Source organism: Carcharodon carcharias, chromosome 12 (assembly GCF_017639515.1).
Source record: "Carcharodon carcharias isolate sCarCar2 chromosome 12, sCarCar2.pri, whole genome shotgun sequence".
NCBI lineage: Eukaryota > Metazoa > Chordata > Chondrichthyes > Lamniformes > Lamnidae > Carcharodon > Carcharodon carcharias.
Window position 1 is genome coordinate 89,368,526 of NC_054478.1, and position 26,969 is coordinate 89,395,494.

Below are 26,969 nucleotides of genomic sequence, written 5' to 3' on the forward strand. Positions count from 1 at the left end.
ACAGTCACATGGTCAACTAACCACATTCTCTTAAAGGTACACAGCACTCCACATTAGCACATCCCTCCCCCTTTACTTGAAAGTATAATTGACAAGCATCACAACATCCAAATTATTTACATGAATAACTATTTACAAACCAAGTCCCTCAGGAGGCTTCCTCAGATATGTCCAGCATGGTAGCTCAGTGGCAATGGCTGGTTTTTCAAGTCCCCATTCTCAGGAATCAACTGTCCATCAGGCTCTTCAGTGGAAGTGGGCAAGTTTGTGTCTTCGACCCTCTCGGGGCCAACAGGCCCCATCGGTACTTCCAAATCATGTGACATTTCTTACACTTGCTGTGCAGACTCAAACACAAATGATGACGGCATTCCTTCTTGTCAGGCTATCTTTCTTCTCCAGAGATGATCCATCTGTCATCTAATTATTCAGCCATTTACTGATATACTATAAGAGAGAAGTCCTGTCATGGCACTAACTTTGTCTAATAGCCAATTGGGCCCATCTCCAAAGTTCTTCGTGAGAGCTGTACCTCCCACCATGAAATTTCTTTCATGATTATGACCATCATGTCTAGCCTTCTGGGCCTCTTGGCTTCTCTCCACTTTCTCCCTAAATTTGGCCTGATAAGAGCTAGACAATGCAGAGATATTTCTTCATTAGTAATTCAGCAAGGGCAATACCAGTGGTTATGCGTGGCATCGTCCAGTATGCGAACAGGAATCGTGACAATCTGGTGCTAATGGAATCCCTGTCAAGCTTTTTCATCCTGGACTTAAAAGTCTGGACCGCCCGCAAAGCCAAACCATTAGAGGCGGGTGTGATAAGGCAAGTTTTTGATATGCTTTATTCCGTTGATGGTTGTAAACCTGTGGAACTCCCGCTGGTAAATGCAGTCCTGTTGTCTGACACGAGCACTTCTGGTAACCCATGCGCCGCGAAACTCTGTCGCAAAAGGTCTATTGTGGCAGCAGACATGGGTGACCGGACTTCGTGGACATCCATCCACTTGGAGTGGGCATCTATTAGTAAAAGGAACATTGTACCCAAGAAGGGCCCCATGTAGTCAAAGTATAGGCACATCCAGTGCCGCCCCAGCCATTCCCAGGGGTGCAATGGAGCTAAGAGGGGTAGCTTTTGTCCCTGCTGACATTGAAGACAACTTTTTGCCAGGGTTTCAATGTCCACGTCCACTCCTGGCCACCACAAGTAGCTGTGCGTGAGCATCTTCATCCTACTAATGCCAGGGTGAGTGCTAAGTAATTTGCCCTCTCGGGAGCATGGTAACCCTTGCTCCCCAGAGCTAAATGCCGTCCCAGCAGGTGAGCTTATATCTGCGATTGAAATAGGGCTTCATGTCATCAGACTTTGGCTCGCCTGACCATCCCAGGCATGAGATAAAAGTGGATCTCGGCTTGTCCACTCACAGATTTGTTTGGCCTGGACAGGGGAGGAGTTCAAAATATTTAGTACTAAGACAAGTTCCCGGGGAATTGGAACCTTCACATTGTTATCTGGCAGGGGGAGGCGGCTCAGCACATCAGCAGATGCAATCGTGTATTTGTAAGCAGCCAATATCAATGCCCACCTCTGGATGGGAGCAGATGTAATGGGGGGTATCGCCTTATCCTCTCCAAATAATCCCAGCTGATGCTTGTGGTCGGATATAAAATGAAAATGGCGATCATGAAGGTATTGATGGAATTTCTGAACATCAAACACGACAGACAAGCCCTTCTTCTCAATTTGAGAATATCGTTGCTCTGCAGCACTGAGTGTGTGAGATGTATAGCCAATGGGTCATTAGGAACCATCCACCATCCAATGTGAAAGTACAGCCTCCACTCCATAAGGGGATGCATCGCAAGTTAAAATCAAGTCTTTCTTTGGGTCAAAGTGGACCAATGGGGCCGATGATCTTAACAATTGCTTTACCTTCAGAAACGCATCCTGCTGCGGAGCTTGGCAAATCCATTTATAGTTTTTCTTAAGCAATGCGTATAACAGAGCCAGAATGGTTGATAGATTTGGGAGAAATCACCCATAGTAGTCTATCATGCCTAAGTAGGCATTTAATTCTGTAGTAAAAGCAAAATACTGTGGATGCTGGAAATCTGAAACAAAAACAAAAATAGCTGAAAAAGCTCAGCCAGTCTGACAGCATCTGTGGAAAGAAAGAGAGTTAACGTTTCAAGTCCATATGATTCTTCATCTCTTTAAATGGCGGCACCATTTAACAGTTCTATTTTTATTTTTGTTTAGCTCTGTAGTGTTTCTTGGTGCAGGTGCCTCGTGAATAGCCTTTACATTTTCTTCCATGGGATGCAGGCCGTCCGTGTCGACCTTATGGCCCATGTAAACTACCTCTTTGGCTTGGAAAAGTAATTTTTCACACTTCAAGCGCACCCTCGCTTATGAAAAGTGTTTCAGTACTTCCTCCAAATTAGCTAAGAATTCTTCATCAGTTCATCCAGTGACTAACACAGCATCCAGATAAACAACAACATAGGGCAGTCCGTGAAGCAGATTTTCCATGATACGCTGGAAAATAGCACACGCCAATGAGACCCCAAAGGGTACTTGAGTATATTCATACAATCCTCATTGTGTATTGATGATCATGGATTCCCTAGAGCCTTCTTCCAACTCTACCTGCTGGTAGATGTGGCTCATGTCGAGTTTCGAATATGTGATGTCCCCTGCCAATTTCGAATATAATTCATCAATCTTCAGTATTGGGTATTTATCAAGTTTGGCCACTCTGTTTATAGTTAATTTATAGTCACCGCACAAACGGAACACTTTGGTCTGGTTTCAGTATGGGTGCTATGGGTGCCGCCCACTCGGAAAATTGCACTGATTATAAGATACCCAACTTTTCCAGCCTGTTTATCTCGGTCTCGACATTGTGGTTGGTCTGGCTCTGATAAATCTGGGGGTTGTCTTAGCGATCTATGTTTATTTTGGCTTGTAGCCACCAAATCCTTCCTAGACCATCACTGAAAATGGAAGCGTAACAATTCCTGTAACTTTATCGTTCTAACTTGAAAAATCTCGGCCCGTTGCAATTTAATCTTTCTGAGTCAGTTGCGGCCAATTAAACAATTGGCCCGCCCCAGGTACTACTACTATAAGGGATAAATTTGCAGACTGATCTCCATAATCATAGAGTCATAGGGGAAAATCTTTGGCTCAGCGAGTGGGGGCGGGGCCCACTCACCGAGGCGTAAAATTACACGGAGTGATGTCAGGTGTGCGTCCCAAAGTCACCGCGCGTCATTTAAATTTTCAGTTTGGCAGGTGCCATTTAACTAACAATTAAAATAATTAACGGAGCTGTCCGTCCAACCTTAAGGTTGGTGGGCAGGCGAAGAGCCCAGGCGGCCTTCGCATTTTTCATGGAACCTCATCGCAGGATGAGGTTTCATGAATGATTTTAAATTTTCTGAAAAATTTTTATTGAAATTAATGCACATGTCCCAGCTCACGTGACAGTTTCACATGAGGGGACATGTCATAAACATTTTTCCAACACTTTATTGAACTGTTAAAACTTAAAACTAATTTCTCTGAGGCACCAAGATTTCTATGCTCTTTCGAGCACATGTGCGAAAAAGCCCACTCCCGACTCAGGGAACCTCCTACCCCCTGCCCGTACATTGCTTCCAGGTGCGTGTCACGCTGGGTGGGCCTTAATTGGCCTGCCCATGTAAAATGGCACTGCAGACCCAATCAGGGATTCCGATTGGGTCCGCGTTTGCCTGCGCTCACTCCCACACAACCCCCCCAAACGGGGGTGAAAGTGGGGGGGGGCGGGACATTTTTCCCATAGAGTTATACAGCACAGAAACAGGCCCTTCAGCCCATTATATCCATGCCGGCCATCAAGCATCTATCTATTCTAATCCCATTTTCCAGCACTTGGGCCGTAGCTCTGTATGCTATGGTGTTTCAAATGCTCAGGACTTACTGCATACCATGCCAAGACTTGACATATCCCTTTCACTTTTATTTCTTTGCAAGTATATGTTTTTAATTTAGTGCCCGATTCTTCCAAACTTAAAGGATGGACTCCTTTATTCAAATGTCTGAATGTATGTTCTCCTGTGACAGACATTGATACCCCAGTATCGACCTCCATCTTGATGGGTTATTTAATGGCTACCTGGATTGGCTCAGTTCTACCCACTTTCAGTTGTATAATGAATAGATGTCAGATTCTGCTTCCTCTGGTTCTTCAATGAAACAGATTTCTATCTTTGTTTTTGAAATGCTGTCTCAGCCTGTCTTGACAGTGCCACATTACGTGACCACTGCAGTGGCAGTAAAAGCATTCGATATTTCTGAATTTGTCAATCGCCTGCAGGCTGCCTGGATGCATTTCTCTCATTCATGTCATGGGTTTTCACTGTAGCACTGTTGTTCTTCAAAGGTCTGCACATCGTGGGCATTCCCCACCTTTCTGCGGAGTCTGACGTTTTTGTGCTTTTAGTTACCGGCCCTACCTACACAACAAGTTGGAAGGCGACATTTTATGTATCTTTTATTGCCTCCAAGTCCCTAACAACTCTCTCCATGGCTGTTGCTAATTTTAATGCCTTACTGAAGTCTAGATTAGTTTCAGATAGCAACCACTTTTGAATATCATCGTCCCCGATTCCACATATCAATCAGTTTCTCAACATGTTATTAATTGAAGTTCCAAACTATCAATATTCCATTAATTCCTTTAAAGCAGCTTCATAACAAACGATTGTCTCTCCTGGGAGCCTATTCCTCGAATTGAATTTAAAATGTTGCATTGTGACCCAAGAAGTCTGCGCTGTGTAGTGATTGGTCAATACAGTCACTAATACAACTAACTGTGCTGACCATTCCTGTGCTGATGGCGAGGTCCGCGGTGTTCAACCAAGTGAGGGTCCCGAAATGCAACATCCATCAGCCAACCATCCCGAGTGATGTGTCCTGTTTCACAGGCCACAGCCATGCACTAATTATCTCTCCTTGCTTTTACAGGCACATGTGGGAAACAGCTGAGGGAGTTCATAAACCAGGTCCTCAACTCAAGCCCCGAAGACACCTCAGGAGAGGAATCTGAAGCCCTCACTGAAGAACCGTCACAGTGCTCCCCACACCCTCCACCAGCGCAGAGACACACACCTCAGTGGGACCTAGCTTTAGAGTACCCTCGGAATCACAATCTGGTGAGCACGTCGCACTTTCTGATCCACAGCAGGCAGAGGCAGGGACATCCCAGGTTTCTGGCACTCGGAGGACTGCTGGAGACCAGAAATCTGCTGAGTCCGAGTCAGATGAGAAGCCTCTGGATGCGGTCATACCTCAGCTGCTGGAGCTGCAAAGGTAAGCACAGGAGCATCAGGAAGGGATGTCAGATTGCAAGGCACGATGGAGGAGTCCATCCGCCTGCAGTCTGAGGTAATACACCTGCATGCTAATGCACCAAGGTAGGTTGGCACTTCCAAGGAGACCTTGGTCATCAATCCTGCACTGCTACGTGGGCTGAACTCCATCACTGACGCCATGGTTGGCCTTCAACAGTGTCAACGCAAGAGGGGTGCAGGCAGCTCGATCTCACTCCAGCTTCCCTTTCTCCTCAAGAAGTCGGGCAGGAGCCCTCGGGCACCTATAGAGAGGAGGATAGCAGGTGCACACCCCAGGACCAGCCACTCAAGTGACTCTGGGAGTATCCGGCCCATCCAAATCCCCTCTTCCTGTGACCCCAGCAAATCCAGTTCCACAAGCCGAGGAGGATGCCACTGCTACACAGCAGGGCCCCAAAAGCAGATCTCAGCCCTCCAGAGGTCACACGTCAAGGTCATCACAGACAAGGCTGCCTCCAACTCCACGGTGGATGTCAGAGGAGCACCAAAACGTAAGGCAGGGTTAGGATGGTTAAGAAGATGTAGTTTCACAGCCTGGGCATGGGTGTTATCACTTGTATATAATGTTCGCTTTGTTAATAAACTCCCAAGTATGTCTCCTTGCCATGGCTTTGTTCTGATGGGCAGTGTTCGTATCACTCAGATGTGAAACCTTGGTCCTTGCACAAGATAAAAGGCAGGCGTCTCAGTCCCGGGCTTCTTCCCTGTGCTTTGTGCAACTTTCCCAGCAGAATGATGGTGTGCTTTCACTATCACTGGTCACATCAGTCATTCCCTCTGTGTGCTCCCAGCACCTTTGAGGTGCGGCTGGTTCCCCATCTCATCGGCACCTGTGCCCAGTGACAGTGTTATCCTGAAGGGTTCAGCTCATGAAGGATGTCATAGGAAGAGAAGTTAAAGTTTCCCTGCTGTATCTCAATGATATGACCCTGTTCACAGAGCACAAGCGACGTGCCATCAGCCAGACAGGAGGCAGACATTCACATTAGCTATGTAAGGATTTATGGACGTCCCCATTGCATGTCATCATCATCCTCCTGGAATGTAGGGAATATGGGCATCCGCTGTGCCTCCATGACAGGGACCTTATCACAGAGGGTATGTGCCCTGCCATCAGCCAGACTGGATTCAAACCTTCACGGATGCAATGTGAGAATCTATGTTGTCTCCTCACTGCATTTCATCATCTTCCTCCATGAATCTAGCAGCTATGAGGGCCTCCCGAGTGCACCTGCCTCATTTGGCCAGTGCGATGGCCTCATTGTCATCATCCTCACCTTCGAGGATCTCCTCCCCCTCATCCCTGTCAACGTCCTCCTCTTCAGAGGAGACATGCAGCTCCTCTATCTCCTTCTCAGCCAGCTCCTCTCCCCGTTGCAGGCCAGGTTGTGAAGGGTGCAGCAGGTGAAGACAATGCGTGACACCCTCTGTGGACTGTATTGCAGGGTTCCATCAGACTAGGTCCAGGCATCTCATTTTCAACATTCCAATGGTTTGCTCTACCAAGCTGTGAGTTGCAGTATGAGCCTATTTGTACCTTCTTTCTGCTGCACTCCAAGGCTGCCGCACGGGTGTCATATCAGCCACGTCCTCTGTGGATAGCCCTTGTCCCTGTGGAGCCAGCTCTCTGGGGACCCTGGGAGACGTCAAGGATCTGAGACCTACTGAGAGAGCAGAAATTGTGGATGTTCGCTGGGAATCAGGCGCAGGCCTGCAAGATGCGTTTGTGGTAGTCACACACCAGTTGAACATTCAGCAAGCGGAAGTCCTTGTGCTTGACATAGTTGACTGCCGTGGAGATCTGAGCGCTACATGAGTAAAGTTGATGATACCCTGCACCTATTGAAAACTTGAGATCTGGGCAAATCCCAGCACTTTTGCATCCTGGCTTTCCTGATCCCGGGTGAAATGCACAAAGTTGTGTGCCTTCGCGAAGATGGTGTCCATGACCTCATGGATGCATTTGTGCATTGCTGTTTGCAATATTCCACAGTGGAACCCTGAAAGGAGCCAGTGGCGTAAACATTGAGTGCCACGGTGACTTTCATGGCCATGGGCCGTGGATGCCCTCCATGTCCCCATGGTACCAAATCCTGCAGCAGGTGGCAGATGTGACCAACCAGTTCCCTAGATATGCGCAGTCTTTGGTGACACTGGTTGTCAGTCATCTGCAGGAATGACAAGCGCCATCGATAGACCCTGGGTCTAGCTAGACACTAACCAGCAAAGGCTCGTTGTGGTTCTTTAGCTGTGTGCCCGAGCTGCCCCTTCTTTCTGATGGTGCTGCTCTTCTCTCTGCCCAGCCAGGCATCTCCATCGCTCTCTTCTCCTTCATCTCCATTCTCTGTAAGCCATGAGGCGTAAAGCTAGGTCAGCAGACTTCATGCTCCTGATGTACCCGTCCTGCAGAATGAAAGAGAGATGTGTGGGTTAGCTTGAGTGTACTAAAAACCTCTCTTGGTTAAGTCGGAAGGTCCCTTAACACATCCCAGAGTGCCGGCCACCACTTGGACGGCCAGAGTTTAGTGTGCTGCATTGCTGTGTGAAACCCCAACCTCCTCCACCTCACTCCACTTGACCGATTGGCAGCAGCTTTGCCCACTGGACTGCATGCTGTGCTCTCAGCTCAGGTGCAGGCATTGTCCTAACCCGCACTGCAAGGCTGCACTGTTAGCTTGAACCATGGGGGGAGACTGGTCCAAGCCTGAATGATGACATTGGCAAGGAGCTATGAGCGCCTCTACTAGTGACTGCTCCATGGCCAGCTTTCGCACGGAGATTGAACAACCTGCCCAGTAATCTAATTGTTCTGCATTCCACTAAAACGCTCTTTAGTTTGCAGTTTGTGCTCGAGGGGTGAAAAGCTCTGGAGCACTTGGTGACACTTTCAGGCCTCTGCGTTGCTTGAGTGGAGAGATAAGTTAGAGGCCCAATTCCAAGCATGTCAATGCGGCTGTGCCTGAACTGTCTCAGCTGCAGAGGAATAGTCACTTTATACCAGGTTTTCCTAATGCATGGCCATTTCCCTCCACACACCCACCACCCACACATGCTTATGCAAGCACAGTGCGGCCCTTGCCCCTCACCCGCCGACAACTTGCCTCAACCAGAGCCCTTGCCCTGACACCGCACTGTCAGCCAGCTGGGAAAATGCAACTTGCCTGTGCCTGCGCCTGAATGCACGGGCCTCAACCTTGAGGCCCAACTGGCGACCCTCGCGAGTGCTGAGCAACGTTACTGTGCACTCACTCTGAGTTCCCCTCAAAGTGCAGATTGCCAGATGCATGCCTTATGAAAGCATGCCAACGTGCTCGGATGATCCAGAGTAGACGGATAGTTCCGGTGAGCTGACCTTATAATGATATGCAAATGTATTACAATGAAGTTCCGGTTGTGCAGCAGTGGGAATCGCGGCCTGCCATTGATGTGTAGGACAAACTGATTTCATGATGTTGTGAAATCGAATTTTGGCCTTCCTGCCACATTGTCCACTCATGCCTGTCATGACATCCAACGCCAGCGGGCATGGAAAATTCTGCCCAAATAACCTCTCCTAAAATCTAACAAAATCTACACGGGCAGGCTCTTCAACTGATTAAAAGAAATACTAGGAACTTGGACAACTTTCTCAAAACAGGCGACACACAGTTAGGGAAAGAACAAAACCATCCTGCAGGTTCTGGCCTTTTATAAAGAACTGGAGAAGCAGTTCTAATGGCAATCTGAGAAATACAATGCATAAATATAAAAACAAAAAACTGCGGATGCTGGAAATCCAAAACAAAAACAGAATTACCTGGAAAAACTCAGCAGGTCTGGCAGCATCAGCGGAGAAGAAAAGAGTTGACATTTCGAGTCCTCATGACCCTTCGGCAGAACAGAACCAGTTCTGTCGAAGAGTCATGAGGACTCGAAACGTCAAATACAATGCATGTCTGATGAAGAGTCTTGTCAAGCCAACAGAGCTTCAGATCAGAGTTCAACTGTTGTTAAGGTGATGGAATTGTAGGGAGGAAGGAAATGGGAAAAGGAATGACCATGAGGAGGAGAAGTATTTCAAAAGGAGAATTGAGGCGAGGCAAGGGAATAAGGGGGAGGCAGAACTAGCAGATGAGAGGAAAGAGGGAGGCAAGGGGAGGAGACAAGACAGAGGAAAAGGAGAAGGGATGAACAAAAAAAGATAGAGAAGAGAGAGTGATAAAGAGAAAGAATGCAAAGGAGGAGAGAGAGAAGAGGTTGATTAGGGGGATAGAAGGAGCAGAGTGGAGGGAGGAAGAGAGGGAGAAGGGGAAGGCAGAAGGAAGAGGGGAGAGAAGGACAGGAAAGAAGGGTTGTCATGCCCTGTAAAGATATATTATATCCCTAAATTTTAAGATAAAAACTATATTCAATGTGGACTCTTTGAAATTAACTTTTGCTTTAAAAAAATGAACCATATGTTACTGCAAAGATAGCTACGGAAGGTCAGCTGGCCTGGCTACACAAACTAACTCAAGTCCCTGGAGAGTCATCAAAATATAAATGTCTGTGGATGGAGTCCCCTCTCTTGAAAAGACATTCAAAATGCGAGATCACTTGTAGAATGTACAACTCCTATTGTCTGGATGTTTACCGATCTTAAATTCATTGGTCACCCCAGACTCATTGTCTCTAAGCTCAAAACTTATCAAAAAGACATATGAAGAAGCCAGTTTATCACAAGCAGGTGTGAATAGCCAGCATTCATCTCCCATTGTGCAGCAATGGCTTCTAACTTCAAAACATGGCAATAGAAGTATTGATTATGCTGTCACACGATGAAAACTGACATACGATAACACACCTTATTATTCTAAGGACCAGCTAGAGCCATCACTCTGGAAACCAACAGGACACAAGAGGGTCCATTCTCCAAACAAGGCAAAAGCCTGACTAACAACCATTCAACCAAAGCACTGAGAGAGGGGCTAATTTGTTCCCACCTGCAACAAAGATATATCTCTTTTTCTATAGAAGCTTGGCCGCAAGATCATCTGAAAACCCAGACTTCCAACCTCCATTCACCTTCGAAGAACCACGAGTGAGGATCCCATCTGGGCCTGGAACGTGTTCATCTTAAAGGACTAATTTAAACATTTTCTTGCATTTTGTTAACAACCTAAGTGTACATGTCATCGGTAAAAGTCATCACGTCTTATATGGATGTTTGTGTGTGTTTGAGGGAGTGAGTGTTTTGTTGCATTTACATTCCAGGCGTTGTGGTGAATAAGCGTTTTATCTTTTCTTCTGATTTAAACTTATCAGGAAGCCTGTTTCGTCTCTATTACTAGATCCAAAGGGGATTAAAAACACCCCCTCTAAAAATATGCATCTTGTTGCAAACAACCAAGAGATGAGGGAACAGGGGAAAAGTTAACCTGCCAGCATCTTTCCCCATCTATAACAGGGTGAAGAGGAGAGAATAAAGAGTTGCTTGCTGCAAGTGAAATAGTATCAGAAAATGCATTACCCATGGGCATCTGCAAGTCTGATTGGAAATTCAGAAGTGTTCTTTTATAGAATTAAATGAATCTAGTAAGACGTGGTATTTACTTAGCTCTCTTTTGGCATTTAGCTGCACACTGTAATATTTAAGCATCACATTTCTTAAATTACAACACATTATGATATATTGATTGTGCTAAATATCTGTATTTTTTTAGAAGCAGGAAATATAGGTATGTAATAGAGGCTCAATGAAGCCACATGCATAGTCAAGGCAGGGATTAGGAGCCAGATTTTCACGGAAGAGATGGGAAAGTCAAGTCAGGAAACTTCCCAACCTGTCTCTTTTAAAAAGGCTCCTACCCACCATATTTTCATTTAGGGAGGCAGGTTGGGATGGAGCCAGGCCTGTTGCCTCCAGAGGCAGACCCAAGGTGACAATGGAGGTGGGCAGATGACCAAGCCGAAAGACTAGAAGACCCTTCTCTGTTTACTGGGACATCAGCCCAATTTTAATGATGAATATCAGGCTCTCAAACCCTCCGCCTTCTCACGCTCATGTGACCCATCATATCCTACATGCCCCCTCCATGACTCCTCATATTTCCAATGCCACCTCCATCCTCCTACACTGTCCTCATATTCTGCATGTTTACCTATATTCCCTCATTTTCCCATGGCATCTCCATGCTCCCAAGCCTTCTCAAATTCACCAGGCCCTCTCCATACCTCCATGTCCCCTCAAATACCCCATGCCACCTCCATTTCCCTATAACCCCCATTCCCCCTCCATGGCCCCACTTATCATCCATAGACACTCACCCAGCATCCAGCATGGGCAGCCTTCAAAAGTCATGTCTTTGAAATGGAGATAAAAATAAAAATGAATATCTAACTATCTAATGGTGCTCTCACTCAAACACAGTTCATATATTTTTTTAAAACTCTTATTCATAAATCTCATTCAAAAATTTAAATCCCCTCAATGATCAGTCTGTTGTAAAAATAAACAAACATCTATTTCATTAACCACATCAAAGACAGATAATCCTTTAATAACATCTGTCAATCAAAAGGTGAACATAGCTGCCTGCTAAATCATTCTGGGCCTGTTGAAACTCAACCAAGCATTCATCATAAGGTCAGCTATAATAACAAACCCTGGAAAATGTAAACAATGGACTCTATTGAAACTGAAAAAAAAAAGATAGCCTTTTTTTTCTAAGCTGCACCAGATATTCTATCAATCAAAGCAGTCCAGGAGCAGGTGGCGGCTTTCTTTTTCTCGAAGTCAAAGCTGCTGAAGGACCTTTTTTTCATTTTATTAGGACTCTGAGCCCTTAAATCATTTTAGATTTTACACTAGAGATCCCAAGCGATGTTTGCATCAGTTTGAATGCATTAGAGCACTTTTTAAAATGGGAAACGTACTCTGATGCATCTCAACACTCACACAATCTTGATCAATGTAATGCTCAACTTACCTTTGGAGGACAAAGCCCTATAATCAATCACTGCAGTAAAAACACATCTAGCTTACAATACCGTATCTAACTATTGAAACTAAAAGAACAACTGTTTGTTCTGTATTTCAAAGCCTGCCAATTGAAGAATTCTAGGAGCAGGTGGTTTTTTTTTGGGTTGCCCACTTGACTGTCATTTCTCCATGGTTTACGCCTACTCTGAGAGGCCATGAACTACATCTAATTACTGAAGGGGCCCAACTCCACTAAAATTGTGGGGGGCGGGGTGGAGGTGAGAATTTGAACTGCCCACTCCTGCAAAGGAGCTGGAAAGGGTAGGGGTGCTCCGTGCGAGCCAACAGCACGCAGCCATAACCCAAGCTGCTGAAAATTGTAGGAAACGGGAATGGGATGAGAATCCTGGGATCGGGTTACACCTACCATTTTTAAAGGGCTCCTGGGGTCTCGACTCAGTGAAAATCCAGGCCTAGCAGTCCATTCAGTTTGCTGCCTTATATTACATCATAGGGGTAATAAAAAATCCCCACTGCCCGGTACCAGTCCCAAATATCAGCTAATGAGGTGCACACATGAAATTCTGACTAACTTACTGGTGATGTCAGTCTTGATGTCAGCCAACTTGAAAAGAGGTGCAACTTGTTCATAGTAGACTTGTTTAGCTTCCTTTTTGTGACTATATGGGTTAATAATAACTTTCAGGGACTTTGGCCTCTTTGGAAAATATCCTGTAAGATAAATAAAATAAATAATTCAGCTCTTACTCCATTGTGGTTTTCTTAGTTACACGCTACTTTAACAATAATTAGAACTACATTTTTCTTGTGTGCATAAGTCCCAACTGACACATTCACAATTTACCTGTCAGCATCTGCTTTATTGCATTTTTTGCTCATTTTATAATTACCTACAAATGAAATCCACATTTGATTTCTAGACCAATGGTACACCCTTTTGTGTATTCTTTCACAGAATGTGGGCGTTGTGGCTCGGCCAACATTTGTTGTCCATCCCAAATTACCGTTGATGAGATAGTGGTGAGCCACCTTCTTGAACTGCTACAATCCACATGAGTGCACAGGTATACTCATACTGCCGTTAGGAGGTGAGTTCCAGGATTTTGAACCAATGACAGTGAAGGAACTGCAATATATTTCCAAGTTGGGATGGTGTGTGACTTGAAGGGGTACTTGAAAGTGATGTTCCCATTAAACCTGCTGCCCTTGTCCTTTTAGGTGGTCGAGGTTGTAGGTTTGAAAGATGCTATCAAAGGATCCTTGGTGGGTTGCAGCAGTGCATCTTGTAGATGGTACACACTGCTGTCACTGTGCATCAGTGGTAGAGAGCATGATTGTTTAAGGTGGTGAATGGGGTGCTAATCACGCAGTCTGCTTTGTCCTGGATGGTGTCAAGCTTCTTGAGTGTTCTCTAACTTGGGCAATGTAAATTACCATTTGGAAGTCCAAAAATGCCAAGTTCACCATGCAGTAACTTCCTCCATTAACTATGTGTGAGCCTGGGATACACATCAAACCAGCACAAATTAAGTTGTAGAGTTAATACAAAATAAAAACAGAAAATGCTGGAAAAACTCAGCAGGTCTGACAGCATCTGTAAAGAAACAGAGTTAACGTTTCGAGTCTGTATGATCTTTCTTCAGACACGGAACATTAACTCTGTTTCTCTCTCCACAGGTGCTGTCAGACCTGCTGAGTTTTTCCAGCATTTTCTGTTTTTATTTCAGATTTTCAGCAGCTGCAGTATTTTGCTTTTATCTTAAGTTGCAGAGTTCCTTTTTTAAACCCATGCATTAATTTTATAGATCAACTGCACTCTTGTGTAGAGTCAAACAGGAACTTAGCTGCAGCATTTGCAGATTTATTTAAGCAAGATTTTAAAATCTTCTTTACAAGCACAAACATTACGTCAATTGGGGCTTGGATCCTTATCTACAGAAAATGTCCTTCACCCTCAGAATATATAACAATGATGTCTATAACTGCCTCCAAACAATACTCAGAACATGAACAGTTAACCATCCAGACAAGTTATGAATTGAAGTTTTTGCTTTGAGGGTCTAGGTACATATTTTTTCCTCAAATATAGTCATGCGACTTGAATAGCAAACATTAGCCAGGACTTTGCAGTCACTGACGAAGGGACAGTAACTGCTCATAATCTCAAATAAGGTTGCCCACAAAGATTTAGCATGCTTTATGCTGTTGATTTCCCTCAATACAATGTTATTTTCATTCTGGCAGCAGCTATATGGGATCTCTGGAAGTGTAATCCAGGCTGGGCTACCAATCAAATTGAAGAGTTCTCATGGACAGCACACCGGGAAATAAAAAGCACTTATTATCACCCACTTATTAATCATTTTTCAGAAAGTGAAATATAGATTAGAGCATCCACATGTAATTAAATGAGCTGGAATATTATAAATTTTAAAAAGTAATATAAATAATATTCTTTAGTATTTTAAAAATCTATGGAATTTTTAATTATGTAATGGAGAAAATGCCACTCAGAATTCTAAATTTTGATTTTCACAGTCAGAGAGATTGTTCAGCAATAGTTATAACTTAGTATGGCATCCAAAACTCAGTCACGCCTTTCAATAAAGATTAACTTTTTCAATGGTTTTTTCAGCAAGGTTAGTACATAAAATCTGAAGTTTGCAACAAATCACAGATTCTGTGTTGATTGCACTGGCATGCACCCTATGGAGCAACATGGTATCACTGGCAGCAACTTCTGAATTTTCTTGTATAACTGCGCATGTCATATGCCAGAAAATGCTGTCAATTTTATACAATAATGATGGTGAACAGTTTTGCCATCATTGCAACCACAAATGGTGAGCCAATAAAACCCTAAATACCCTAGAGACTTGTCCAAACCTTCTTTGGGTCTCTTCAAATCTTGCAAATCTCAATCGCCTTCCAGATGTTTCCTCATACTGCTCTATGATTGGTGTTTGGCAGGCTGGGATCAGTCTCCTCCAGCCATTCACTCTCCATGCAGAAATATGCCTCATTTCTATGGTGAGCATCACCACTGAACCATAGATCCTCTGGCATGTGGATCCAGAACTAATTATGCGTAGAAATCACAATCTAAATCCAATTACTCTGCAATCAACGCCATTTGCAAATTGATGTGCTAAGCCACCACACTGCCTCACATAACTAAAATATCCAGGCTCCTAAGAAATGGTACTAGGAACTTATTTATTTATTAATCATCAGTACAATTTTTTCAAAATTCATTTTAGAATTTATTTTCACAAGGAAATATAAGGTGCTGAGTATTTATTAGCAAAAATTCAAGATTCTGAACTGGGAGACAGCAATTATAAATACAAGGGGAAAGGACCTTCCTCTGTTTGAAGAGAGTTTTCAGCTATTCCAACACAGCAAACATTATCATAAATGGAGACAAGAAAATACTGCAATGGAATATTTTCTAACTGACTATGGTCCTTCAGGTTCAACAATTTTAATTTCACTTTCATTACAGCTACAGAAAATCTGCAAAGTGCAACAAACTGTAAGTACGTTTCTTCTAATTCCGTAAGAGCATCATTGTTGTGTGACTCTGACACCTGAGTGACCTGTTGGCTGATGAAGCTTTGACCTGCTAATGAGCATAGGAAGATGTTAGCTGAGCTGGAATGACTCATTCCACTATCATTATAGAATTATGGAAGGGCAAAGATGCGAAAATGCTAGGATCATAGTTCAGATTTGAAACTGAAGGCAACAGAAAAAAAATCCTCTCTTGGGGAATGGAAGGGGAACGCCTCTCAACAGGGATTCAATGATAACCTTGGTGCACAGTTGGTGATGAGATCTGATACTACAATTTGCTGCATTTCTAGTCTGCCAAACACTGGGGCCACAGCAGGAGCAGGTGCAAAAAGAAGATTCTCTGCTGTTAGTCAGGCTCAGTAAAGGGACGACTTCAAGAGGATATAAAAGAAAATAAATATTATGAAATGAGTTAAACTTTGAATAGACTCTAATTAAAATGTTTTATTTCACATGTCTTTTCAATATTTTGAAAACTCTGCAAAATGTATACATTTCAAAAAGTTTGTAGACAATTAATGTTCCAATAATTTTTATTGAAATACGCAGTATTTTACATTTCATGAGTCATATCTTTACGTTGATTGGTCACTAAAGAAACACAACTATTACCAGTGTATTTATGGAGCAAGTGTTATTTGTTGTCTTCAGGAAATTAATCAATATTAACACTTTCACCTTTAAAATAGATTGCACAGGTTTGAAAATGTCTATTTAAGATGGGCTAAATGTTACATGTTCATAACTATTAAAACTACAAATTCACAGGTAATAGGTATGGTGATGAGAACAGTGACATAACACAGTTTTGCACTATGATAGAAAATAACGTATCTTAGTTTAATTCCCAATCTTTACAGATATTTGCACCAGGGTCCAGAATTTGAATCTTGACTTGGGTTTCAGGTTCAGCTTTAAGACAAACAAAGTTAGGCACTTTTGACTTGCTAATAACGTATGTGGAAGCATCATGAACTAATACTTCTATGTTTCGCCACATCGTTATGAACAAGCTATTTTTACATCATCACACACGCACGCATTATTCTGGGCATGGATGTAAAGGCAACATTTACAGAGTGGAAATAATTTATCTGTTGCAACTGGCACAAGTCAAGATACACTCCACATGAATATATTAATGGCAGCAGGACACCAAGGATAAAACAGCACCACAGCTGACTGAAAATCCCGGGAGCTGTTACAGCCAGGAGGGTGAACAAACAACATGCCACAGTGTTTCAATCTGCATATGAATTGAGTTTGAAAGTCTGGCATGAATAGGGGAAATACAACACTGGAGTCATGAGTGATAAAAGATAAACATTTTTTACTTGAGAAAATGGAATGGGTAGCTGGTCCCTTTGCACAAAAATCCAGAACTGATTAGATTCTTTTGAGTTCCATCAACACAATCTTTGACCAATACTTACAACCACTGAAGATCTCCTGCAGCTCCTCAACTTGTCCACCTTGCCATCAAAGAACATTTCTAATAGCTTCTGATGTAGTTCTTAAGAGAATCTCAATAAACACAGCCAAACCAGACAGTGAAAGAATTAAAAGATCTGAAAAGTTGTGAAAAAGGGCTCCATTCTGCTCGCAATATCTTCTGGGGTCAAGACATTGAGACTTTGGATCACCTTAGTTCTGAAAGCATCAAAATAATTTGGCAACCTTTTTAAAGATGGGTTCACTGGGTTTCCCACTTGAATACTTACCACAACTTCAGAACTTCTGTCTCTAGATCTGAGTCACCTGCTGGAGGCTGGACTACTTACAGAATAGTTACTTGCAGCAGAGCAGGTTGGGAATGGCAGCTACGAACAATGCTTTATGAAGGATGTCTTTGGAGGGCCCCACCTTTCTTTGAGTAGCAAGAAAGTATTCTTGAGGAAATGAAGAGGCCGGGTACTGCGAGGACCTGGGGTTCTAATGCTGCCCAGCGATGTGCTACTGAAAACCCTTTAAGATGCCATGGACATACATGGTAAGCAGTGATGGAGGAAAGATTTTCATGGATCACATATTTTGGGAATGTATCTTGGTGCCATCTATCTGATATGTTACTGTTCAGTTGGCTTGTCTTATCAACTTATTTAAAGCATGCCATTTTTCCAGCATCTCTTCTCAGGTCCTGCGGGAAATGTGCACAACATTGACTGCTTTTATTCTTACATTGATTACTTTTGAAATGTAGTCACTGTCAGGGGGACTAAAATCTTACTCTATATTTTTACTATATATATATATATATAATCCTAATCATAGTTAATCTATAAAATTATTACTTTTTAAATGGACAAAGGCTTTGAATTGACTGAAGCCATGACTGGCTGTATTCATACAAAAGGAATTTCTGGCCTTCCAAACAGCAGCAACCTCATTACCTCTAAAGAGGCGCTTATGCCCCTGTGACTGCAGAGATCAAATCTCAAGGAGCTGTACCAAGACAATTTACATTTCTAAGGCCAGGCTCTGACCAGCGTAGACAATCACCTATTTTTTAAATTATTAATGGATGAAACATTAACCATCTCAAGAATCTAGACAAGAAATAAAAGTCCTTTGTCCAACCAAGGTGGGGAAGTGGGAGTTATGTCATATGACACCGTCCCCAAGCTGCTAGAACCTACAACATTGCTTTGTGGAACTGAAAAAAGGCAGACTTCCATTTCCCATCTACCTGGCAGCAGTAGAAAAGAGCCCTGTCCAGGTTTTTGAACACCTCGCTCCCCATCCACACTGTTTTCTACTGGAACTTCTGTACCAGTACCTACAAGACTAAATCATCTCTATGTGTCTATCCTATCTTGGAAGTCATCACTATTGAAAAAGTGGATTATCCAGCATCAGTTTTTAGCCTGCTGATGCTGTGAAAGAATACCCAATTGGACTTTGATCCTGGGCTCTGAACTCAAATGAAACAGTGTTTTTTATCTTATCTGTGCTTTTGCTCTGTGACTCTTTCTTTCCCTTATCCCCCTTTTATTGTATTAATGTACTAGGGACTATGTATCAACACTCCTTCCCACATTTTGAGTGTGTGTAAAATAAACTAACTCTTTTAGTTCAACCTATCTCAAGTTTGCTGTGGGGTTATTAATAGAAATTGGATCACACCAAAACTGAGGGTTGGGAAATACGCTATCACTTACAAAGGGGGAAATAAAAATCAAAAACGTCTTTCTGTTTATGGACAGGTGGTGAGAGGAGAAATCAGGGATGTTTAAATTAAACCCCTTCCTGTTGTAACATCATTGTTTTAAGTCAGAAAATGCAGTAGCCCATTCGTGCAAAGTTAGGTCCCACAAGCAACAAAATAAATGACAAATTAATTTGTTTTTTGTAGTTTTGGTTGAGAGAGGAATGTTGACCAGGAAACTGGGAGAACTTTTTGTCTATCTGTTAAGTCCACTCAAAAAGTCACCTGAAAGACAGCACCTCCAACAATGTAGTGCTTCTTTAATAGATTTGAAATGTCAGTCCTAGATCAGATCCCAAACCCACAACCTTCTGATTCCGAGGTAACTGCTATCAGTAAGTGAAACTGAACAGATTTGGAAATAATGTAGTAAAAGTTGACAAGATGCTTTATATTCAACAAGGGTATGTAACTATACCAGTCATAATGTGCCCAAAATGTGACTATATAATTTTTTTATTTGCCTGTTTGATTGCTGTCTTTACTAATGAGTATACTGAAAGTTGTAAAAAAATTGTTTTGAAGAGTGCCTCTTCTCTAGCATATATAAGCTTAATGTCCAAATACTGGGTCAGAAACAACAGTTGTGTGTGTTCTTCCTCCCCATTAAAGAAAATGGCCTCAAAAAGTAAGTATTCTTCACAGTGGTGTCCTTTGGTTTCCATTATTTTGTCAGTAATGCATAAGCGGAGGTCTTGTTTCATGTAATAAGAAACCACAATTGAAGAGCTTTGCTTTTGCATGGTATACATAAATTGAAATCTGCCTTTTGGGAATTGTACAAGAGATACTGCAATCCCCATCTGGAACAGTTTTTATACTACCTTGGCTTAGAACTAAACAATTTATAAAGAATTTCATAGATTATAATAGAACATTTAATCAAACTGAATGTATACTCATGCAACTTTTAAATGAGTCAATGAACACTCACATTTCTAACTTCAAGCATTCTAAAGTTTCACTCTCGTCTTTATTAACTGACCACCTCTTAAAATTAAAAATGTTACATAAACCCACAAATACATTGCAGCTATACATGTCTGCACATTTTCTAACATTCATTTCAATGCTGAATATCAAAATGGATGACGAATGCAAAAGGTTGTCTAACATTTCTTTACAGTGGAGTTGATTGGAGAATCCAAATATTTGATGTAGTCTTGTTACATTTTGGTATTTTTACGAGTTGAGTTCACAAAGGGTTAAATAATTTAGCCTTTCCCACTACTTTTCAAATTGGGGGGGGAAAAAAACAACAGCTCACAATGAACGACCAACTGTTCCTCTAAGAGTTACAAATGTGCTAATATGCACTAGTTTATACTTGATCTATCAGGGAACTACTGAACCATGAAGACTGAGGGTTAATCAGGGTGTTGAGGAAACAAAGGCTGTCAGACCAGCAAAGACGCTACTTTCAGCCTCACATCTGTGCCTCTCTTCACATTCTTTTCTCAATAGCACTTGGTACCTGTAGACTAAAACTGAATAGACAAATATATATACATCCCAAAAATTCTCACATTCAATGTGAAAGCTTTCTAGAATATTGCAGATTTAAACAAACAAGACTAAGCACAAACTGAATGTATCATAGGATACAAAAACTGACTGCTGTTTTCTGTTAATATAAAAGTGACCAAAGTTAATATGTAACATTCAAATGAAAGATCATGCTTCAGTGCACTAAATGTAGGCACTAGCCTGATCTGTGTCTTTGCCAATTGCAGCATATGTTGATAAATGTACTCACGAAAATCAGAAAATAACACAAAATATAGTAATCATGTTATAATTCCATTAACATTTAAGTAATCCATAATGAAAAATATGACGCTCCAGTGTCCAGGAAACCAGCCACAGAGATAGATGTAAAAGCTTTAGAATTTTTATAAATTCTACAAGTAATTCAAAAACAAACATTTAGGAGCTACAAATTTATGTACTTCTATGTTTCCACTAAAGGTTTACAAGGAAATAAAACATTCATTTGATATGTTTAAGTTGCATCTTCACCAATTCTCTCAATTCTGTGACCTTTGGGCACCCAATTTAACTAATAACATATGCATGACCAGCACGGAAGCAGAAAGAAAATGAACATTTTATACTAAGATAAATACTAATAAGTAGAATCAATACTTATCATGTGTCTTGTGTTGAATGGCACAGTTTTTGGGAATTAAGAATACTGTTCATCTTTTGCACATGAAATCTCTGAAGAGCCATTTGCATTAATTACTGAGACATTATAATTATTTTGCGCAGAGTGGTATAAGAGTAACAATGGGCGGAATTTTAAATTTTTGAAACTAAGTGGCATGGAAGGTGGGTTCTGTGGTGCATTTCCCACTGGTTGGATGGTGGGTATTCACGCCTGATTCCGCGCTCGGAAGCTCATTAATTATGTACAGCCGAGTATCTTTGCAAATCACTTGGCAGGTCAGGAACTGATTTGTCCGTCCCACCATTACCTAATGGGGGTCGAAGGTCCAGGCGCCATCCAGGCTTGCACATTTCACTCTCTCCAGCCCAGCTGTCTCCAGGAGACCCACAGAAATGGCTGTAAAGCAGAAGAAGCAGGCTGCACCTCGTTTCTGCCATGACACCCTTCAGGCGGTGATAAGAGGAGTACAGCAACACTGGGATGTCCTCTACCCCAGGTATGGCTCCAAGAATCACACCAGCTTATCCCAGCAACTTAGTACAGATGAGACATCCGTGAGTTGATCACATCCTGACATTCATTGAGTGACCTGCAATCTTGTGTTTTGCCTGCTCATGAACTAAAGCCATCTTCTCTCTCTTATAGGCACCAGCAGATCAAGGCACAGGTGGAGGATCAACATAAGCTCCAGCCTCAGAGGAAGAAGTTGAGGGAGCCTCCAAAGAGGCTTTCTGGAGAACACCTCATGACACATCTCCACAGCAGTCAGAGGCAGTGACAGCCCAGGTCTCTGGAACTCAGAGGACTGCTGGAGATCAAGCATCTGCTAAGTCCGAGTCAGATGATGGGCCTCTGCGAGTGGCCACCAAGACAATGCTGGAGATGTAATGACAGGAGGCGGAATATCAGGCAAAGGTGTGAGAGTCAAAGGCAAAATACTGTGGATGCTGGAAATCTGAAACAAAAACAAAAACAAAAAAGTGCTGGAAAAGCTCAGCAGGTCTGACAGCATCTGTGGAGAGAAAGACAGAATTAACGTTTCAAGTCCGTATGACTCTTCTTCAGAACCAGTGCGAGAGTCACTCAGCAGACTAGAGCGAAGGATGGAGGTGTCCATCCGCGTTCTGTCTGATGCCATGGTTCTGACATGCGAGCACCTCAAGGTCACCATGGGAAGGGTGGCAACTGCCATGGAAATCTTGGTCCAGCAGGTTTTGCCGGATTTGTGCTTGGTTCTGGACTCAATGTCTACAGACATTGGTAGGATCCATAAGCAGCTAGCCGAGGGGGGACACCTTGACCTCCCTCCAGGTGCTCCTTCTCAAGGGGTGAGGGCAGGGCCCTCAGGCAGCCACAGTGAGGATGAGCATCAGCCAGACAACCCGGAAGCCTCCACACAGGACACTCCAAGGGTGTCCAGTTCAGAATCCCCTCTGCCTGTGACCCCATTTACCCAGCTGGTTGGACCGAAGAGGGTGCATCTGCCTCTGAGCAAGAGACACTCATCAGGCTGGGGCCCTCAAGGCATTGGGCTGCCAGAGGGCATACGCCAAGGTCATCACAGACAACAGGGCATAGTAGTCAACAGGCTGTCCCCACCTCTGCTGCAGGTGTCGGGGCTACACACAGGCGTAGTGGTTAGGATTAGGAAATTTTTAAAATATTGAAATCACTTCAGGGTCACAGGTGCGCAACCACTGTATAGATCTTGCACTTTTCTAAATACATTTGATGTTAATGAGAATGGTTTGATCAAATGAGGGTGTTGTGATTATTTATATATGTATCCTCTAATTGCGAGGGTTAGCCTTCCTCCTACTCAGTAAGTCTCCGTTTGTGAGATTCACATTCATGTGATGTCAGTCTCACCGAAGGTACTTTCCAGACCCTTGTGTGTTTTCAGGGAGATATGTCAAAATCTTTATTGGACGTGTGTGCCAAATGCGTTTATAACCCTTATTGCTGGCAATGCACCATTGTGTGCGGGTTGATCAGAAGCCTTGAAGGATTAGGTGCAGTTGTGTCTCCTCAGTGGTAGTGCCAAAGCATAAGTCCTGGACAAGAAGATGAAATCCCCAGCCATGTCCTCATCTCACTGGCCGCTGTAGTTTCTCATTAATGTGGCGACGACTGCATCAAGTTCTTTGAAGCAACATTCTCGCTGTTGTGTCAATTTTCAATTCCCAGAGCGCACGCACACAGGGTGCACTGCTGGCCTTTTCAGAGATCATGGCCTGGTGAATCATTTGGATTGAAGTTGCAAGTCCAAATGCTGAACTTGCTCTCAATATGACTGGTTGTGATTCCCTTTCAATGCAATGGAATGGCATGAGGAATCCTGCCATTTCCTGTTGCCTTCACCTTATTCCTCCTGGAATCTGGTGGCAATTAAAATGACACAGACACATCTTCCACTTCGTGCTTCTTCAATGGCATCAGCACGTGGAAGCTGACCCTCATCTTCCTCTTCAGGTTCCTGGCCCTCCTGCTCCTCATCCTCCGAGGAGCTCTCATCCTTCTCTACTCCTCCCTCTGGTAAGGGATCACCCCTTTGAAGTGCCAAGTTGTGAAGGGCGCAGCATACAATGATTATGCGGGACACCCTATCTAGAGTGTACTGCAGAGCCTCACCTGAGCGATCTAAATTTGGAAGTACATCTTCAGATTGCCAGTGGTCTGCTCAATTATGGACCGCGTGGAGCTATGAGCTACGTTGTATCTCTCTTGCGAGGCACTCTGAGGCCGGCGTATGGGTGTCATGAGCCATTGATTGAGCGGATTCCCCTTTCCCTCAAGCAGCCATCCCTGTAGGTGCTGAGGTCCTTCAAATATGTGAGGCACCTGGGAGTGACTGAGCACATATGATTCATGGGAATTCCCAGGGGTACCTGGCACAAACGTGCATTATGTGCTTCTGATGATCGCACACCACTTGAACACTATGGTTGATAAACATCAGGGGCTGATGCCATGAAGCCCCCAAAGCCACATGGGTACAGCTGATTGCACCCTGGACTCTAGGGAAGCCTGAGATAGCTGCAAACCCATTAAATCAAGTGGCTGGCTATCTTCATCAAGTGTAAACCTCATATATTGATGAGACTTGCTGTAGAGGACATTTGTGACCTCTTGATGCAACTAAATGTGGTAGGCTGTGAGATGCCACACAGGTCTCCTGTGGATCCCTGGAACGATCCTCAGGCAAAAAAACTGAGCGCAGCAGTGACCTTGAAGGCTACTGACTTCCCACTCCATGGAACGTTAGTTCCTCCTGAAGAATATGGCAGGTATAATCCATCAGAGCTCTGGACAAGCACAGACATGTACGGCATTGTTTCTGACAGATAGGAGAGACTTCTTCAGTAAACCCTTAGTCAAGCGTGTCACCTCCATGGTATGGGTCTATCCTCCTGATCCTCATGTTATTGCTGGAAGTCTCCTGGACCGAAGCCCTTCCAGGAATGCCTGTCCCTTCTTCTCCTCCTTCATTCTATGAGAGCACTCAAGAAGGCAGCATTGAACCCAGGCTCCATGATTGTTTTGTCCTTCTCTCTGGGAACTAATAGATTTAAGATATTAATGAATACCAGGGAAAAACAGTAATGTTCACATTCGCGAATGAAAAGCCACTGTAATGGTCTGAGTGGCTTCTGCCCTACTAACCTTGTTGCTGATGCAGCCTTATATCTGAGGCACAAACGCACAGATCCAGGTGACCAAGTTGCCAGGCCTGAGACTTAACATCTCAATCCCAAAGAGGTTGGAGAAGGTTTGAATGACATGCATCATTTTACCAAACTCAGTCTTCCAATCTCAGATCTGGCATACTGATTAAAATTAACTTGCTCATGATTAATAACTGAATCCCCTTTGGCCCATTATGCACACCAATTGAAAAAAAGCAGATGAGAGTCTTTCATTGATGATCTGCATATATGCAGGAGCTGCGTCTCTTTAACGATTGCCAGCATTCCCAAATTTCACATTCCTGTGTGTTAATGTTGAAACAACTGTAATGTGAAGCCAATGACTCCTGCAGTACCCTGTTACTGCATAACAAAAGGCAATAGCTGCAATGGCAACCTTCTCAAGGATGTCTTCCTCTTTTTGCTCAGCTTTGATTCAATTTCTACCTTGTACTTCTATGAGGTATAAGGGTGCCCCCTGAAAGGATCCCTTAGTTCAACAGTGCACTCCTCCCACACTGTCTCTGATCTCACCCGTGCAGATTCGTTTCTAGTTTTGATTTCAAACTGCGTCATTACTTCACATGTGCAAGATGGTGGTTCTCCATTTTTATTTTGAGACCAGCTTTAACCCTCCTCCTGTCAGTGTTCAGGTTCCTCCAATTTACCTGGAACCTCACAATGTGCAGGTTAAGCTTCCTCCTGTTATTCTACAGCCTCTTCCAGTAATTCCATTGTTGTTGTGGTCAATATTCTAAACCTCCCCCCTGAACCCATCACTATTGACTTGCCCAAGCCCCATGTGGGCCTCACTGCTCCCATTTAGAGGCTGTGTGCATGGTCACCTTCAGAAGGGATTCCCCGCCAAGACAGCTTCAAATGCCGCCCCCATCCCCTGACTTTATTACATTTTTCCCGTCTATAGGCTTTGGATGCCTGCCCTAACCATGGCCATCCCACCTGAAGCCCAGTACAGAGCCAGACGAGCCCTGGCCACTGACAGTAAAAATGCCCTGCACACCAGGCTGTGCCTTATCCCAACTGGGCACAAAGGCCTTGCCCCTCCTTGGAGTGGGAGTATAATATGCATGTGATGGATAGCCCTGTAGCATGACCTGCTGCACCATAGGACTGTTTCTACTCTCACTCCTGATAGTGAAGTCCACAGAGCCCCAGGACTGCCTCCACTCTCACTCCTGACTGTGATGTTCGCAGCGCCCCAGGACTTTCTCTGCTCTCACACTTGACTGTGAGGTCCACAGAACTCCAGGAAAGTCTCTACTCTCTCACTGCTACCTGTTGGCCCTTGAATGAGGACTCTGATTTTCAAAGAATTCCCCATTGCCCTTATGATTGATCACAACACGGTCTCCCTTTCTCCACCCACCCTCACCACTCCCCACTTCAAGAGTCTCTGTGCACCAATCCCTCTTGTGCTACACTAACACTCACCCCATCCCCTTCCTATTCTGGAGTCTGCATACATCCCCTCCCATTTGTACATGTGAAATCCCGTCCACCCCCTTGTGTGTCTGTGTTTCAGTTTTCCTTGCCGGGCTCGTTTCCCACCCTTCGGTCTCCCCTCTGCCTTCCATTATTCCCCTTGCCTCCTACCAATGCCTTCCTGCCCTTTTGCCCCTTGTATGTCCGTCAACCCCACACCACTTCCCAAAACCTTCCTGCCGCTTTGCCTCCCCCCCCGCGTCTATCATCTTTCCCCCCACCCCAGCCCCCACCACCCACACCTGCAATGCTGGTCTCTGTTTGAGGACTCAGCCCTGCTTGACTGCTGCTGCACAGTGATGTCATCCCAGACTGTAGATACACCCACTGGGAGCAGTCCAACCCTATAGTGCTCCTGGTCTCAATGCTGGTCTTTGTTTGAGGGTACAGCCCTGCCTGAGTGTTGCTGTATAGTGGTGTGCTCCAGGACTACATAGGCACACACCGGGAGCAGATCAACCCTAAA

General features: G+C 43.8%; 1 protein-coding gene across 1 annotated transcript in view; it reads right to left on the reverse strand.

The window, feature by feature from the left end:
• cerkl (ceramide kinase-like) overlaps window positions 1-26,969 on the reverse strand; it is a 302,767-nt gene that overhangs the window by 106,429 nt on the left and 169,369 nt on the right. Inside the window, exon 3 of the mRNA XM_041200251.1 lies at window positions 12,940-13,074. Coding sequence (XP_041056185.1) covers window positions 12,940-13,074 — 135 coding nt within the window. The remainder of the gene's footprint in view (window positions 1-12,939; window positions 13,075-26,969) is intronic.